Below are 19,189 nucleotides of genomic sequence, written 5' to 3'. Positions count from 1 at the left end.
GAGAGATATAGTTACATTCAGTGAAATAATGGTTTATTTTTTGTTGTTTCCTTTATTTTTGTTTTCATTTTCTTTTTTCAGTGCATCAGGGTTTAATCAGAATATGTTCTAAGCCAGTGATCCTTCAAAAGGTAAATTCCGAATCTAATGTTTTGGTATTTAGTCTTTTGTTACTGAAAGTTAGAAGTGATACTGGGGTTTTTAGTGTGTAAATACACAAAAATGTCCTTTTAGCTGTTAGCCATGCCTCACATTTTGAAAAGTGTAGGACGTAATGCCCCTCTATTTTTTCAGGTGAGTAAACTTCTCCTAAGTTATGGAACATCCTTAAATGTGACTTCACTATTATTTACACATTTTTATAAGAAGGGAATGTTTTCTATCTCGAAACTCTGAGACAGAATTGCTTAGATGTGTCATGGAAAGCATATCGTAGTTACTTGAAGTTATAGGAAGTAGGTTGAGGTGGAAGATTGACCTGAGTAGGAAAGTGAGATAAATGACTCTTAACACATTCCTTAGGTATTATTTTGAAATATTTGTTCTTGCATCACTATTTTAGTCCCTATTGGAAAAATCATGATTTCTTTTTCAGCTTGCTTATTATCCTTTCATGCTATACTATCTTTCTAAATCAAATTGTAGTCTCCTACTAGCAAGTGTTTTAGCTTAGAAGACTCTGAAAATCAGAACATTCTGGCAGCCATGCTTATTTTGTGAATCCACCAGTAAATATTGGTGTGTTGTCTTCCTGCCCAGGGTGTTGAGTCTGAATCTGAAGACTATCGTGCATCAGGGGAAGTTAGAACTGGCAAATGGAAAGTGCCCACATATAAAGACTATTTGGATCTTTTTAGAAGTCTCCTGAGTTGTGACCAGATGATGGTAAAAATGACTATTTTAAAGTTATGAAAGTACCCTTTTTCCTCTAATTAGTCTCCATAGTTTTACCCTTAGGACTTTCTTATTTCAGAATTAAATTTTACTAACTTTTCCATTGTTTTTTTAAAAAGTACTTTGAGTAATAAAAAATTAAAATGGTATAAGAACAAAATCATAGAACTTATGTAAACTTAATAATTGCCATAGCTGAGTCCTCATTTCATCCTTGGGTAGCCAGTGTAGTATGTTTGATGCTAAGTTATTCTTCCTAACAGATCCAGCCTCTTAGGTAACAAAAGTATAACAGTATTGTTACCATGGAAGAGCTTGGTGTTATTTGTTAAAGGTGAAGATTAAAAAGAGATAAATCTCACTGATTGAGTGGGTGTGAAGAAGATTGGTGTACAGTTATTTATGTTATTTATGATTAGAATAATGCCTTCTGCTTAATGTTTCTGGTAGATGTTTTCTTGGATGTCAACTTTAAGCCTGGTTTTTGCCACCGTTTTATCATAGACTTTGACAAAACATTACAGCCTAGGAAAAACAATATTTGTCCATAGATGATTTCTATCCTGTGAGAAATCTTGTAAGTTTTTATTTGTTTTCATATTGAGGTAAAATAGTTTAACAGTGTTAGTAATTTTACCTACAATATTTCTTTCTTATATGTGACATTAAATATTCCTATATTTTGAGGTCGAGTTGCATAGAATATTTGAGTAAAGGCAGAGTAATTGGCCTATATTTTTGGAATAGTAGAATAGTTTCATTTTCATAGAAATGACAAATTATACTTTTAAGTCCATTCTGAGGGTAGGTATACATTTATTCACATGTATGTATGCTTGCATGTATATATATGTGCATGCGTGCATATTTATATGTATATATATAAATGTATATGCATGTGTATTTCTACAAACATAAGTACATAATGTGTGTGTATAGTATACATATGTGTTTTTACACACGCACAGACACACACACAGACACATTGATAAATGCTTTGACAAGGATTGGCCTAAATCTCATTTGTTACTGTGTACTTAGTAAGTATCTGTTACATGCCTGGGTAGGTCATATCTGACTGAAATGATACTGTCCTAATTTAGGAAAGTGTCTTGGAGCTTGAAAACTTCCAGGTAAATCTGCTACAGTTTACACAGAAGTTTCTGTGATGCCTAAATATGCATATACATATATGCCTTGATACTATTTTGCATAAAATTTTGAGCTTTATTATTTTTCTTTATTTAAAGGATTCTCTTTTAGCAGATGAAGCATTTCTCTTTGTGAATTCCTCCCTTCAAAATCTGAATCATTTGCTATATGATGAATTTGTCAAATCAGTTTTGAAGATTATTGAGAAATTGGATCTTACGCTAGAGAAACAGAATGTTGGGGAACACGAGGTTAGAAGTTTTTGTCAATAATAATTTTGCATCATTTTTATACCAGCTCTCTTTGTATGCAGGCATCCAGGGGAAAATACCACGTTTGTAGCACATTGCAGGAAATGATTTCTGCGGCATTCATGTGTGTTTATTGATACTTTGCTGTTTGAATAGCCCAATGTGTAGAAAATGTTATTCCTAGATTTGTTCAAAAAGTAATTTATATGTTTAATATTTTAAAACCATTTATTTTAAAAAGTTGTTTACTAGGCTTGTTACTCATTTCTTAGAAATAGTAAAGAGTCAACTCTTACCTTGCGTAGAGGTGACTTTTTGCAGCAGGATAGGGAAGCCTAGGATTCCTCTTGTTTATAGCTAAGGAAACTCCACAGTCAGGGTGCAAAGTATTAAATGTATTCTTGAGATAGTAGAATATAGGCAATAGTCAGGAAAGGAAGAATACACCCTCCCTTTTTTTTGTACCAGATTTCCTGGCCTGGATGGAAGGTAAGTCATGGTTTAAGGCCGCCAGCTAGAAGCTGCTCTGCTCTTATCTGAGGGCAAGTTTTAGTAAAACTATTGTAACAACAATGTCGCATGGCTTGAGTTCCAGTGGAAAACATCTAATTTGCTTTTCAGCCCAGTGATTTTTTTTTTCTTAGATTAGATTATGCTTGTTAGTACATGTGTACTTCCACTGCAATACCATGAAGTTAGACAAGAGATAATGAGGTGGATATGCAGAGGATAAAAAAAATGAAGCAGTAAAAGGCCATTTATCACATTGACTATATTGCATTTGTATTATTCTGTTTTTTATTCTGGTTGATGGGAACACTAGTGTGTGTTTTACTGCTTTTTATGCTTTGTGTATGTCTAAAAATAATTTCACTGAAAAACGTGCTGAAAGGGGCTTCCTGGAACTGTGTCAGCCAACAAACCTGCTTCTTAGGACACATGTGTTTGTCACTTTTGTTGTCTTCAGTGACTTCCCTTGCACTTTCTTTCTCTTCTTGTTTTCTGCTCTCTTCTGTTTCCTGGCCTTTTTAGTTCACAGGTCAGGTCAGTGGTCACCTCTGGGAGCATTTCCCAAGTAAGCCTATACCTCCTTTACACTTCCAGTCTGCATTTCTTTCTTTCTTTCTTTCTTTCTTTCTTTCTTTCTTTCTTTCTTTCTTTCTTTCTTTCTTTCTTAGATTTATTTATTTATTTGAGAGAGTGAGAATGCACGTGTGCACGCGAGTTGGGGGAGGGTCAGAGGGAGAGAATCTCCAAGCAGACTCCCTGCTGAACGCAGAGCTCAACACAGGGCTTGGTCCCAGGACCCTGAGATCATGACCTGAGCCAAAATCAAGAGTTGGCCGCTTAACCGACTGAGCCACCCAGGCGCTCCCCAGTCTGTATTTCTAACTGCTTGTTTAACATTTCCACCTGAGTTTCCTAACACAAGCACAGTATGTTCATATAAGTTACAGTTACTTAACACTGTAAGTTATTCCTCTGTTTCTCAGCTTGAAACCTCCAGGTCATTATTGACACTTTTGGTGTTCTGAAATTCTACCTCTGTCAAGGCATCATTGCTTCAAGAAGTTATAGCGCCCCCCACTTTGTATTTTTGTGTTTGTACCAGTCTTTTATCACTTCACTTTGTCACTTCCTATGTATCCTTTTCTTTAATGTTTTCTGCAAGCTCTGTCAGCTTTATTAAATTGCATTAGTTGTAATTTTAATTGAGGACCCATCTGTACCTTTCTCACTTTGGTACAATGTTTGTTTGGGTATATCTACTTTTAAGGATGAAAATGGAGCTACTGGTGTTTGGATGATCCCGACCTCAGATCCAGCTGCTAACTTGCATCCTGCTAAGCCCAAAGATTTTTCAGCTTTCATTAACCTGGTGGAATTTTGCAGGTATTTTTAAAAAATTCTAATTATTTAAGGGTAGAAATCACCAGTTATTGGCTGTAATATAGGATAGGAAAATCACTTACATAGATGTATGAAATGAAATAGTAAAAGACTTAAACTCTAAAATTGCTTATATGAACCATTAAAATATATCTAAACGTACCAGCTTAGAATTACCATTGTTTTTCTTTAAAAGGTGCTCAGGTAAGGAAATAAAGGAATACGAAAATATTTATATAATTGAATCATACACCTTTTTGATTATGTCCCTTATAATTTTGAAGCTGAATAAAAATATATGGTAAAAATTCTACATTAAGCTTCTATTTTTATTTACTTACTTATTTATTTATTTATATTATGTTATTTTAGTCACCATACAGTAAGTACATCATTAGTTTTGATGTGGTGTTCCACGATTCATTGTTTGCATATAACACCCAGTGCTCCATGCAATACATGCCCTCCTTAATACCCATCACCAGGCTAACCCCCCCTCCCCTCTGAAACCCTCATTTGTTTTCTCAGAGTTCATCTCCCCGTCTTCCCCCTCTTCATTTTTCTCTTCCTTCTCCTAATGTCTTCCATGCTATTCCTTATGTTCCACAAATGAGTGAAACCATATGATAATTGTCTTTCTCTGCTTGACTTATTTCACTTAGCATAATCCCCTCCAGTTCCACCCATGTTGATGCAAATGGTGGGTATTCATCCTTTCTGATGGCTGAGTAATATTCCATTGTGTATATTGACTACATATTCTTTATCCATTTGTTGAAGGGCATCTTGGATCCTTCCACAGTTTGGCTATTGTGGACACTGCTGCTATGAACACTGAGGTGCATATGGCCCTTCTTTTCACTATATCTGTATCTTTGGAGTAAATACCCAGTAGTGCAGTTGCTAGGTCATAGGGTAGCTCTATTTTTAACTTCTTGAGGAACTTCCATACTGTTTTCCAGAGTGGGTGTACCAGCTTGCAATCCCACCAACAGTGTAAGAGGGTTCCCCTTTCTCCACATCCTCGCCAACATTCGTTGTTCCCTGTCTTGTTAATCTTAGCTATTCTGACTGGTGTAAGGTGGTATCTCATTGTGGTTTTGATTTATTTCCCTGATGCTGAGTGATGTTGAGCATTTTTTCATGTGTCTGTTGGCCATTTGTATCTCTTCTTTGGAGAAGTGTCTGTTCAGGTCCTCTGCCCATTTCTTGACTGGATTTTTTGTTTTTTGGGTGTGGAGTTTGAGAAGTTCTTTATAGACCTTGGATACCATCCCTTTATCTGTTGTCATTTGCAAATATCTTCTCCCATTATGTAGGTTGCCTTTTAGTTTTGTTGACTGTATCCTTTGCCATGCAGAAGCTTTTTATCTTGATGAAGTCCCAATAGTTTATTTTTGCTTTTGTTTCCCTTGCCTATGGAGACATGTCTTGAAAGAAGTTGCTGTGGCCAATATCAAAGAGGTTACTGCTGTGTTCCTCTCTAGGATTTTGACAGATTCCTGTCTCACATTGAGGTCTGTCATCCATTTTGAATTTATATTTATATATGGTATAAGGGAATGGTCCAGTTTCATTCTTCTGTATATAGCTGTCCAATTTTCCCAGCACCATTTATTGAAGAGACTGTCTTTTTTCCACTGGATGTTTTTTCCTGCTTTGTCAAAGACTAGTTGATCGTAGAGTTGAGAGTCCATTTCTGGGTTCTGTATTCTGTTCCATTGGTCTATGTGTCTGTTTTTGTGCCAGTGCCATGCTGTCTTGGTGATCACAGCTTTGTAATATAGCTGGAAGTCAGGCATTGTGATGCCCCAGCTTTGTTTTTCTTTTTCAACAATTCCTTGGTGATTCGGGGTCTTTTCTGGTTCCATACAAATTTTAGGAGTTTTTGTTCCAGCTCTTTGAAAAATGCCAGTGGTATTTTAATAGGGATGGCCTTGAAAGTGTAAATTGCTCTGGGCAGGATAGACATTTTAACAATGTTTATTCTTCCAATCCATGAGCATGGAATAATTTTCCATCTTTTTGTGTCTTCCTTAATTTCTTTAGTAAGTGTTCCGTAGTTTCTAGAGTATAGAACCTTTACCTGTTTATTTAGGTTTATTCCTAGGTATCTTATAGTTTTTTTTGCTATTGTGAATGGAATTGATTCCTTAATTTCTCTTTCTACAGCTACATTGTTAGTGTATAGAAATGCAACTGATTTCTGTGCATTGATTTTGTATCCTGCCATGTTGCTGAGTTGCTGTATGAGTTCTAGTAATTTGGGGGGAAGTCTTCTGGCTTTTCCACATAAAGTATCATGTCATCTGCGAAGAGGGAGAGTTTGACTGCTTCTTTGCTAATTTGAATGCCTTTTATTTCTTTTTGTTGTCTGATTGCTGATGTTGGACTTCTAGTAATATGTTGAACAATAGGGGTGAGAGTGGGCATCCCTGTCATGTTCCTGATCTTAAGGGAAAAGGAGAATGATATTTCCTGTGGGCTTTTCATAGATGGATTTTATGATATTGAGGTATGTTCCCTCTATCCCTGTACTCTGAAGAGTTTTAATCAGGAATGGATGTTGTATTTATTCAAATGCTTTTTCTGCATCAGTTGAGAGGATCATATGGTCCTTGTCTTTTCTTTTATTGATGTGCTCTACCCTGTTGATTGATTTACGAATGTTGAATCACCCGTGCATCCCAGGTGTAAAACTCACATGGTTGTGGTGAATAATCCTTTTAATGTACCGTTGGATCCTATTGGCTAGGGTCTTGGTGAGTATTTTGGCATCCATGTTTATCAGGGATATTGGTCTGTAATGCTCCTTTTTGATGAGGTCTTTGCCTGGTTTTCGGATCAAGGTAATGGTAGCCTTATAGAGTAAGTTTGGAAGTTTTCCTTCTGTTTCTATTTTTGGAACTGCTTCAGTAGAATAGGTATTAAGTCTTCTTTGAATGTTTGTTATAATTCCCCTGGGAAGCCATCTGGCCCTGGACTCTTGTTTTTTGGGAGGTTTTTGATTATTGGTTCAATTTTGTTACTGGTAATTGGTCTATTCAGATTGTCTGTTTCTTCCTGTTTCAGTCTTGGTAGTTTGTAAGTTTCCAGGAAGGCACCCATTTCTTCCAGGTTGCTTAATTTGTTGGCATATAGTTGCTAGTAATAATTTCTAATAATTGTTTCTGTTTACTTGTTGTTAGTCCTGAGCTCTCCCCTTTTATTCATGATTTTATTAATTTGGGTCCTTTCTCTTTTCTTTTGGATACGTTTGGGCAGTGTTTTATTGATCTTACTAATTCTTTGAAAGAACCAGCTTCTAGTTTAGTTGATCTGTTCTACTGTTTTTCTGGTTTCTATTTCATTGGTCTCTGCTCTAATCTTTAGTATTTCTCTTCTCCTGCTTGTTATAGGCTTTATTTGCTGTTCTTTCTCCATATCCTTTAGGTATAGGGCTAGCTTGTGTTTTCAGGATTTTTCTAATTTTTTTTTTAAAGATTTTATTTATTTGACAGAGAGAGAGAGACAGCCAGAGAGAGAGGGAACACAAGCGGGGGGAGTAGGAGAGGAAGAAGCAGGCTCCCAGAGGAGGAGCCTGAATCATGTGGGGCTTGATCCCATAACACCAGGATCACGCCCTGAGCCGAAGGCAGATGCTTAACGACTGAGCCACCCAGCTGCCCCAGGATTTTTCTAATTTTTTGAGAGATGCTTGGATTGCAAGTATTTCCCCCTTAGGACCGCCTTTGCAGTATCCCATAGGTTTTGGACCGATGTGTTTTTGTTCTCATTGGTTTCCATGAATTGTTTAAGTTTTTAAATTTCCTGGTTGACCCATTCATTCTTTAGCAGGATGATCTTTAACTTCCAAGTGTTTGAATTCCTTCCGATTTTTTTCTTGTAATTGAGTTCCAGTTCTAAGGCATTGTGGTGTGATATCATGCAGAGAATAATGTCAGTCTTTTGGTATTGGCTGAGACCTGATTTGTGACCCAGTATGTGGTCTGTTTTGGAGAATGCTCTGTGTGCATTCGAGAAGAATGAGTATTCTGTTGTTTTAGGGTGGAACGTTCTGTATATATCTATGAAGTCCATCTGGTCCAATGTGTCATTCAAAGCTCTTGTTTCTTTGTTGATCTTCTGTTTAGCTGATCTGTCGAGTGCTGAGAGTGGAGTGTTAAAATCTATTAATGTATTATTGTCAATCTGATTCTTTATTTTGTTTAACAGCTGGCTTATGTAGTTGGCTGCTCCCGTGTTGGGGACATAGATATTTATAATTGTTAGGTTTTTTTGCTGTATAGACCCTTCAAGAATGATACAGTGTCCCTCTGGATCTGTTATTACAGTCTTTGGTTTAAATATAAGAATTGCTACCCCAGCTTTCTTTTGAGGTCCGTTGGCATGAAAAATGGTTCTCCATTCCCTCACTTTCAGTCTGGAGGTGTTTTTAGGTTCAAAACAAGTCTCTTGTAGACAGCAAATGGATAGGTCCTGTTGTTGTATCCAATCTGCAACCCTGTGCCGTTTCATGGGAGCATTTAGGCCATTCACAGTGAGTGTTGCTACTGAAAGATATGAGTTTATTGCCATCCTATTGTCTGTACAGTCAATAGGTGTGAGTTTATTCCCATCCTATTGTCTATACAGTCAAAAGTATAGGTGTGAAAAAGTACCACTTAAAATTTACTATGGAATATGTTGCATTAAATATCTAGTTGAAATGACAAGTAGGTAAAAAGAAAAACAGAAGAAACATGAGAAAGAATTAAAGAAAGAGGAGGTGAGGATTCGGGGCTGTAAGCGCTCCATGTGGGTGAGGTAGGGTATTTGAGTTCTACCTGGGTGTATTTTGTTCTCTTTGTTAGAGAACACTACGTCCCAGAGTTATAGGGAAATTAAAACTGGTATATATATAAAGGTAGTATTGAATAGGGAAAAAAGGACATTGAAGCTTACATCTATATATACAAAAAAGAAAAAGAAAAGTGTAGGTGTGAAAAAGTACTAGTTGAAAAGTTACTATGGAATATGTTGTATTAAACAAACAGTTGAAGTGATAAGTCTGTAAAAAAAAAAAACGAGAAGAAACATGAGAAAGAATTAAAAAAAAAAAAAGTTGTATCTAAGAAGTACTCAGGCTGTGAGGCAACACCAGGAGCTCAATATACTATTGGTTTTGGGGTTTTACAGTTTTATGGGGACCCTTGAGTTGTTGTCCTCCTGTTCTTCCAGCTTGTCTTCTGGGGGAGGGGCCTGCCGCGTTGTTTCTCAGGCAACCCTACTTGGCTGCAGTTGCCCTGCCCCCTATCAAGGGGTTAGGCTCCATGGAAACCGGGTTTTTAGGCTTTTGTTCTCTGGCGGCTTTTCTCATCTTTTCGGAGGGTCAGAGTGAAGGAAAGTGTCCACTCCCAGACCTCTGCCCTGGAGGAGAGAAGCCGCAGTCTGCTCTTCTCTGAACCCTCCAGAACACACAGTCTCCCCCTCTGTAAGTGCTGCTGAAAACCTCAGCCTCCCACAGTATCGCAGTGCACACCCCAAGTAATACTTTCGGTGGTCAGCTCTGGCCCCTGCTTGTCTGTGCCTCCGTCCCTCCAAAACCCCAGTGATCCCGGTCTGGGCCGGCTGCTGCAGCAGCTGGGGGGGCTGCAGGGGCTGCGGTGGTGGTCAGCCCCTGGGTCTGCTGGCACAGGTCTGCCACGCGGGTCCTGGCCTTTGATCCTTAAGCTCCTGGATTCTTTTTCAGCGCTGTTATCAGGCCCCTCCAGATCCGCTGCCACCGCTTCGAAAGCTATCGCTTGTCGCCAGGCCCAGGACGCTTTTTCACTGGGATATTAACATTACTTTCCAGTAGCTAGCTTCTGGTGGTTCCCTCCCCCTTCCGTTTATCCTCCGATATCAGTCCACTCAATCACAACTTCGTACCTTTCCACTGATCATCCTCTGCCCCTCTAGAGATGCAGACGTATAATCTTACAGCTCCAGCTGATTTCGTGGGTCTACACACTGTCTTGGTAGATATCCAGCTAAATTCAGGGGACCGGATGAAACTGAGTCCCCCACTCCTCCACTGTCTTGCCCCATACTCTACATTAAGCTCTTAATTTGTTTTTACAGAGAGATTCTTCCTGAAAAACATGTAGAATTTTTTGAGCCCTGGGTACATTCATTTGCATATGAATTAATTTTGCAGTCTACACGGTTGCCTCTCATCAGTGGTTTCTACAAATTGCTTTCTGTTGCTATGAGAAATGCCAAGAAAATAAAATATTTTGAGGTAAGTGTTTTTTGGTGGGGACATTGAATATTCTTGTGTTTTGGGGTTACCTGACTGTGTATAAAGCCATTATAAAAGATTATAGTATATTGTAGTTTTAAAATATCTTATTTTCTGTACTTTCAAAAATTGATAGTGTGGTGGCAATTGAATGACACTCTTAAAAAAGTTAATAGCATTTTCTGTTCTGATTTACAAGCACCTGCAGCTAATAAGGGTAGATTAATAGAGGTTCTCAAAGTGTGGTCTGAGGAACTTAGGTCTGGAAAGAGCATAGAGTTCCTATCTAATCAGAAACTCTGGGGGCAAGGCTGAGCAGTCTATGCTAACAAACTACCCAGGTCATCTGGTGGCTAGTGACATTTGAGAGTAACTGAATTAGTATACCTAACACTCTAGTCAATCATGAGTGGTCGAACTGGTTAATTACAGGGTGAGCAGTTCTCTTGGGTCATAGGTGTATTTGTTGGAAGACGGTGGGGGTGGGGGTGGGGTGGGGATGGATTTAGCTAGGCCTCTGGCTTTTGACCAGCCATTCACTTTCCATTTTATGCTTTGTTTCTCACTGGCCTCTGCCTGAAGTGTTATCGGAGCCAGTTTTTTTCCTCTCTGCTGTGGCAAAGTGAAAACCTTGGCAAAGTGAAAATGGATTCACTCCTTAGAAGTAAGACTGGGAACTGCTAGATTAGGACACACAAATCCATGATTATTGTTCAGTTTACTAATTTACTGCTTTATTCAATAGGGAGTTGGTCTGAAGGGTCAGACACAGTCTCCTGAGGATCCAGAAAAGTATTCTTGCTTTGCTTTGCTTACGAAATTTGGTAAAGAGGTAACTTTTAAATGATTTATGCAGTGTTTTCTTGGGCTATTTGAAAAGGAAAGTATGTTGATAAAAAATCTTAGTGATCATAAATTATCTAATTACTTAAAAATTGGTTTACTTAATCCAGATTGAAATTAAGGGATTAGGAAACACTAATAGAGGAAATCATTGTGTTTCAAAACTCACTGAGTTTTCATGATACAGCTTGAATGATGTTGACTTGAAACTAATGGATTCTTTAGCTCTCTTATAATGAGAATTAAGTACTTCAACAAATGAACTTTTCCTAGAGATCAGTGCTTAATTTGTAAATTAAGCCATGTCATATAGAAGCTACTTTTTATATTTGAGAATAGGGTAAATATTTTTCAGTTGATTTTCAAGTTATAGGCTCTATTCAGGTGCATAGCACTGTGTTTCTCTTCTTTCTTGTTAAGGTATCAGTTAAAATGAAGCAATACAAGGATGAACTTTTGGCCTCCTGTTTGACTTTTATTCTGTCCCTGCCACATGACATCATTGAACTTGATATTAGAGCCTACGTTCCTGCATTGCAGGTAGGTGCATTGTCTTAAGCAAATCCATTTTCTTCACATAATGTTATGTTTTCTAGAAAACATGGAAATATCAAGGTCTTGACCCTGCAGTCACAGTAGGTGCTTACCCAGACACCCCTGGTTCTGCCACTTAGTAGCTTTGGGACTTGGGATACTTGGCTTGGCCTTTCAGAGCTTCCCTTACAGGTGGACGTGAGGATTGAACCTATGTGTTGAAAGTCTGCAGTATAATACCAACTACATGGACTGGTGGTGCTTGTTTTCCCAATTATGACCTGGGATACACCACTTACCTCCAGCAATATCTGTCAGTAGAAGGGTTTATTCATTAGAAACCAAAACTAATTGGTGTTTTTTTCTTCAAATGTTAAATTTCCTGCATTTCAGTTGACCTTATTTGTGTTATATAGATGGCTTTTAAACTGGGCCTGAGCTATACCCCATTGGCAGAAGTAGGCCTGAATGCCCTAGAAGAATGGTCAGTTTACATCTGCAAACATGTAATTCAGCCCCATTATAAAGACATTTTACCCAGCCTTGATGGATATCTGAAAACTTCAGCCTTATCAGGTAAGGTTTAGAAGAATTGTGATGTGTATCTTAAATAAAACGGCAATGTGATAACTTTAATAGGACTACTTGTATTTTTGTAACTTCTGAAATTTGAACATATTCGAAATACGTTTGATTGATATTTTTGTTATCTCCCCAATTTAGTCAGTATAATTAGGACATAAGAAATAACATAGGGACATGTAATTGAGTCATTAAACCTGTTTTTCATTTAACTCACTTATATCCTACCAAGATTTATAAAATCTTCAAAGGCAAGAGCTCTGTCTTTAATATTTTGAACTCCTTATAAATCCTAATACACTGCCTTACAATAAATAAATAAATTGTTAAATGGGAATTAATGCTATAAAAATTCAATATAATTTTACATTTTGTTGATTTTTATTGGTTTTCCAAATATAATTGATGAAGCACTAATGTTAGCCAGTTATGAAGAATTATCATAGTAGAAATAGGTTTGGGAAAAGATTCAAAAGAATCTTTTAATTTTACCCACTCTGTTTTTCCCTATCTTGTAATCATCTAGAATACACATATTTGTGAGTAGATAAATCCTTTGCTTAAAAGAATCACAGTGTCTTCCCTTATTAATTTAAAAGAAACATAAAGAAAAGTAGTAATTTGAGTTCAGGAGGACATATTTACATGAACCAGAATGAAGATGGACATTGTTACTAGGTGGAGCAAAAAGAAAGACTCAGATCGGAGAAAGACACTGAAATATTGCTGAAAATTTAAAGTTTACTGTCATGAAAAATTAAGTGAATTTTAAGTGGAAAATTAAGTGTTAATTTGTAAAGCTGTATCTATATAAATCCTTTTTTTGCTCAACTTAAGTTTTGTTGGTTTGGAAACATTAGGTGGAAGTTCGATTACACATTTTATTCACTGAGTCTGGTTTTTATGACACCCTTGATGCATATTCAGAGTTTAAGAAGAGTGACAATTTTGAGAGATTTTGAAATAACAAAAATTATTTAGAGACAAAAAATATAAACTAGTTAATGTTTATAGCTTATTTATTAGGCTTTTAAAATTCACATTATGTAAGGATTGCTGCTATTTGAGTAAATCACTAAAAATATGTGGACTGAGTTTAAAAAAATGAATATGTCTAGTAGCAAATGGTACTTTTTGCTTTCTGAAATTTAGTTCTGTCAGTTAGCTCATTGAAAAGACTTTTTTGTTTCTTTTGGAGTGCTTGGGTGACTCAGTTGGTTAAGCGTCTGACCTTGGCTCAGGTCATGATCTCAGGATCCTGGAATCAAGCTCTGTATTAGGCTTCCCACTCAGCAGGGAAGCCTGATGTTATTTTATGTAACCATGGTATCATTATCAAAATCAGCAAAAATAACATGGATGCATTATTCTTTTCTAATCTATAATTCATATGTAGATTTCTTAAGTTGTCCCACTAATTTCTTTTATAGCTTTATTTTTCATGGTCCAGAATTCAATGTAGGATCATGTGTTGCACTTAATAGTCATAATGCTTTAGCTTCCTTGAATGTGGGTATCTCTTCAGCCTTTCTTAGTTCTCATGATGTTGACATTTTTGAAGATTATAGGCCATTTATATTCAATGTGGGCTTGTCTGATGTTTTCTCATAATAGGATTCAGTTGTGGTGTTTTGGCAGAAACACCTAGAACTGATGCTGTGGCTTCCTCACAGCATCATAATGGTAATTGGTGCCATTACCAGTCACGTTCATTTTGACCATTTGGTTAGCGAGTTTCTGCTCCATCTTTTTCTAACTGTAAAGTGACTGTTTTCCCTTTGTGGGAGTTAGTCATTTGAAGTCCTCTTCCTCTCCTCTTCCTAAAGTATTCAGTCCTAAGACCTTTAGGTGGTACAGAGGAAGTTAGGTGTATGTCAAGCTGAAAAAGACAATTATCATATGGTTTCACTCATGGAACATAAGAAGTAGGAAGATCGGTAGGAGAAGAAAGGGAAGAATGAAGAGGGGGTAAACAGAAGGGGGAATGAACCATGAGAGACTGTGGACTCTGGGAAACAAACTGAGGGCCTCAGAGGGGAGGGGGGTGGGGGAATGGGATAGGCCGGTGATGGGTATTAAGGAGGGCACGTATTGCGTGGTGTACTGGGTGTTATACGCAAATAATGAATCATGGAACTTTACATCAAAAACTTGGGATGTACTGTATGATGACTAACATAACATAATAAAAAATTATTATTAAAAAAAGAATGCCCATTTTAAAAGTTTAAACCAAAATTATTAAACTTGTCTCATTTACCAAAGGTATGCCTTAATTATGTAATATGGTTTCCTAAAATGTTTCTGAATTAGTTTTTCTAAGATTTTTTTTTAAAGTATGGCACATTTAAAGCATTATAGTGAATGCTGAAAGCATTTTCACAGAATTACAGGAAAATACATTTTACGTTTCACCTGTGTAAGGCACAACAGAGCTCTTTGAAGAGACTTTATAATCTAATCTATTAATACTCTCCAAATACAGGAGAATGTAATGCACATAGGGAGAAGTAAGGCCTTTGTTAATTCAGGCACATATATACACCAGCAGATGCAAAGCCTATTTCTTCAAGTTCTGCAATTTGAGTCATAGTTCAAGAGACACAAGAGTGAGACAAAGCACTGACCAGTCCAGATATCAAAGAGCTGGGTTTTTTTTTTTTTCCCCAGTATATGAAATTCTGAAGTAATTTGAGCTCAAAGAAAAAACCAAACAAACCAAAACAAACAAATAAAAATTCAGATCCTCTCTTCATCTCTGGCCCATTAACGAGTAGATCTCTAACATCTATACATAAAAGGTCACCAAGTGGTAAGCAGACAAATTCTTAGTTATTGCTCCCATCCATGGAGTCTAGCTTATTGGGCATAAGCAAACCAAAAGCACAAAATTAGAGGAGAACTAGACAAACAGAAAGCAGAAGTAAGGTTCTGTTATCATTTGAGATTCATTCCTGGAGCCAAGAAAAGATGTGCTGGGATTAAGCCATCCAGCAAAGCAGCTTACCTGGGTCTGTCAGCCCATCTACTGGGCATCTCCAGAACTAGTGAAAAATGACTTTATAGCTTTAGAATTTTAACTCTGCACTGGTATAAAATGTACATGTGTCAGAGATTTTATTTAACTCAGTAGTAATAAAGGAAGTAGCAAAATGTTACCCTGGCTTCTGTAACCTGAATCTAATCATGAGGAAACATTAGACAAATCCAAATAGACAGTATACAAAATTACTGGCATATATTTTTTTAAGTGTTCAAATCATGAAATTCAGTGGAAGACTGAGGAACTTTTTCAGTTTATAGGATACTAAAAAGACTGGACAACTAAATATGACATGTGGTTCTGAACTAAAGACATTATTAGGATCAATGCTGGAACATGAATGGAGCTGAGGATTAATTGTGGGTCATGTCTCAAGAGAAGTATCCAGATTTGGGTAGTTGGCGTGGCTGTCAAATAGGAGAATGTCCTTGTAGGACCAAAGTATTCAGGGGTCGTGGGGCATCAGGTTCGTAGTTTACTCTTAAGTGGTTCAGGAAAGAAGTTTTGTACCATACTTTAAAATTTTCTCTAAGTTTATGATCATTTCAAAAAAAAATTTATAAGGAGATACTTTACAGCTCTTTATTGCTCCTCACTGAGTTTTCACCATAATCCTTTTAGTGTCCCTTGATTATTCTTCCTAGTATTCATTAATGCTATGATGGTTGCAAAATAGTGATTTTCCAACTCCATCACTCCTGTATACTAGTCGGCATTCTACTGTGAGAAGTAACTTTCTTTTCTCACCTATTTTTATTAGTGGGGACTTGTAGATTCTTATTTTTCCAATGACTCTAATCTTTTATTGTTATTATTAATTTTGAAGCTCAGATTGTTCCAGATTTGGCCTCCATATAAAGAATGGAGGCTGGCTGCTTTTCTTCAAGCACCTCCTTACTTCTGGAATCACAAAGTGATTCAGGCTCCTCCTATAAATACCGATCTGCCCAATCTCTGGAGTTAGCCACTTCTCCAAGGAACCATGTTTCTTTTAGTAGACAATGATATTTAAACCAGGACAACCACTCTAATTTCTTTTTTTTGTAGAAACAGTATTTTAACCATAATTAAAATTAGGATTTTAATGCTTGTATTTGGCAATATTTTGTGTTCTCCCTAGTATTCATCAAAAAAATGAGTGAATGCTATTTAAAATTGATTTTTGTTTGCTATTGATAGATGAGACCAAGAACAATTGGGAAGTGTCAGCACTTTCTCGGGCTGCCCAGAAAGGATTTAATAAAGTTACATTAAAGCATCTGAAAAAGACAAAGAACATTTCATCAGTAAGAAATCCCTTCTATTTTCTTTACCTTAAACAATACTGAGATTAGATTCTAATGCTTATGAAAAGTAAAAATCTTCGTTTAAAATGTTAATTCTTATATATAAATTATAGTATAGAAATAATTTCAATATATTTTTAGCCATAAGAATGTAAGAAATATTAACTCTGGTTTATTGTCTTGATCTTGTTTTCCTGTTTTCTTCACCTTCAGATGTATTTAGTGGATAATAAAAAATAAGTTTCATATTCAATAAGCAATCAGAATATTGATATTATGGGTATGTAAGAGTGAATCATTTACATATTAGATCTTAAAATATATCATTTTATCAAGTTTAATTCATGCCAGTTTTTGTGCTTTTTGGTGGTGATCTCTTGAGATCAGGTTTTTGAGATGTGGCATATAATGTAATAGGAAAAAAAGAATAAAGAGAGAAAACAGTAAAGAGAAAATATGTATTTCAGGTATGAAGTAAAAATTAAAATTTGAAAAACTTTTAATGTCTAGAACTGATAATGCAAGCTCTAGGGTAAATTCTTTTCACCTCATTATCTTTGACAGCTTTTGATTGAGACATTGCACACAACTGGAAATGGCTGTCTAAAAAATATATATTATTTTATCATATATAAATAAGGCAAGATAAAATTACTTGGACATACTTGAGATAAAATTTCTTTACAGATACACAATCCCTTATTCTCTAAGAGAGTGGTTCTTGAAGTGAGGACCCCTGTGGGTTCCAGGGTACAAGGCCAAAACTATTTTTACTGAGTGACATTTGCACTGTGGTGTAATGATGGGTAACACTGTTGGTTCCTTAGCACTTTATTCAGTCTTGACCCTTGAACGCATGTTATTTTAATGTTCTGTGTGATGAAACAGGAAGTATGCATAAAGCAGTCTGCCGCATAGTGCAGTGTGACGGTTGTCTTCAGGAAAAGTACTTTTGTGATGCTTTGAGCTGTGAGCTCAAATAGCCACTATTTCACGAGCACCATTTTTACTTGAGCAACTAACAAGACAAACTGTGGCTATTCAGTATTTGGCAGAGATTTTATCTAAAATGAAGAGTGAGCCTGTCACATCAAAGAAAACATTTGAGATTATTTGTTGCCAATGATAAAATTCAAGCTTTTTAAAGAAAAATTAAATTTTAGAAAACTTGAAACCATCACCACGAGCTTAAAAGTTTCTCAGTACTCAAAGATTTTTCTGAAGAGATTGGTGATATTAACAAATGTGATTTTTTTTTGTTGCAAATGTAATGAAATGTGTCAACATTTAGAAGATTTACATAACTGAGTAAACCAATATTTTGAGATGACCAGTACATTATGTTACCAAATCATGCACAGGTAAAAAAATCCACTCAAAGTGCAAGATAGACCAATGTATTTTAATGTAACAGACCTTACCACTTGTTCAGTTTCAGAGTAGTATCAAAGAATAACCACAGTTATCTAAAAAGACTATTAAAATACTTCCCCCTCTTCCAAGTGTGGCCCAAACAACGTATCACCATAGTTGTTTTCTAGTGAGCCAGATAGTAAAGAGGTTTGCACAGATGTGAAACAGTGTCACTTTGCTGAGGTTTTTAAATTTTATTAACATGTAATGGGTTTCATGTTTTTATTTTTATTTTTTTATTTTTTATTTTTTTTTAAAGATTTTATTTATTTATTTGATGGAGAGAGAGCCAGCCAGCGAGAGAGGGAACACAAACAGGGGGAGTGGGAGAGGAAGAAGCAGGCTCCTAGCGGAGGAGCCTGATGTTGGGCTCGATCCCGTAATGCCAGGATCACGCCCTGAGCCGAAGGCAGACGCTTAACCGCTGTGCCACCCAGGCGCCCCGGGTTTCATGTTTTTATATAAAATAATAACAATGTCAAGGTGTTAACATCTAGTATGATAAATGTTAATAAGTATGATCCACTTTAAACAAAAGTTCTTTGGGGATCCTCAGTATTTTTTAAGGGTGTAAAGGGTCCTGCCAAAACTTTGGAATTGCTGGCCTTGAAAATGGATATTTGACTGCAAAATTGGAAAACATGTGACTTCTGTCCATGAATTTGCAATAATATTAACAGCAGTACTCTGAAGGATATAATGAGCCATTGAGAGATATTAGTAACAGAGAGGGTCATAAAATAGTTTATTTTTTCCTCTCATAATTCTCTTAATTTTTAACTCTGTTATTATCACATGTATATCATTGTTCAAATTTGCAGAATGAAGCACTGTCCTTAGAAGAAATAAGGATTAGAGTAGTACAAATGCTTGGCTTTCTAGGAGGACAAATAAACAAAAATCTCCTAACAGGTAAACTTTGCTTTAAAATAGACTTACCTCTGTAGAAGTATTTGTACTTTAATTTAGGTGTATAAAGATCATGGTATATTCTGGTATTTGCTCCTATATGTGATTTATATATTTTCAAATAAGATTA

General features: G+C 36.4%; 1 protein-coding gene across 4 annotated transcripts in view; it reads left to right on the top strand.

Moving 5' to 3' along the window:
• The window catches only part of PRKDC (protein kinase, DNA-activated, catalytic subunit), a 225,093-nt gene that overhangs the window by 18,923 nt on the left and 186,981 nt on the right, over positions 1-19,189 (top strand). For 3 of the 4 annotated variants that reach the window (XM_026516499.4, XM_026516500.4, XM_057307784.1), the window contains exons 14-23: positions 82-131; positions 760-885; positions 2,145-2,297; positions 4,075-4,190; positions 10,290-10,449; positions 11,195-11,281; positions 11,713-11,832; positions 12,243-12,402; positions 16,631-16,737; positions 18,972-19,062. In XM_026516499.4, the coding sequence (XP_026372284.1) occupies positions 82-131; positions 760-885; positions 2,145-2,297; positions 4,075-4,190; positions 10,290-10,449; positions 11,195-11,281; positions 11,713-11,832; positions 12,243-12,402; positions 16,631-16,737; positions 18,972-19,062 (1,170 nt within the window). Of the gene's footprint in view, positions 1-81; positions 132-759; positions 886-2,144; positions 2,298-4,074; positions 4,191-10,289; positions 10,450-11,194; positions 11,282-11,712; positions 11,833-12,242; positions 12,403-16,630; positions 16,738-18,971; positions 19,063-19,189 lie in introns of those variants that run through there. The other variant, XM_044390365.3, reaches the window with a different exon arrangement.

The sequence above is a fragment of the Ursus arctos genome, unplaced genomic scaffold (assembly GCF_023065955.2).
Source record: "Ursus arctos isolate Adak ecotype North America unplaced genomic scaffold, UrsArc2.0 scaffold_6, whole genome shotgun sequence".
Classification (NCBI taxonomy): domain Eukaryota; kingdom Metazoa; phylum Chordata; class Mammalia; order Carnivora; family Ursidae; genus Ursus; species Ursus arctos.
The sequence above is the reverse complement of the archived record's forward strand: the minus strand, read 5'-3'. Positions and strand labels throughout refer to the sequence as shown.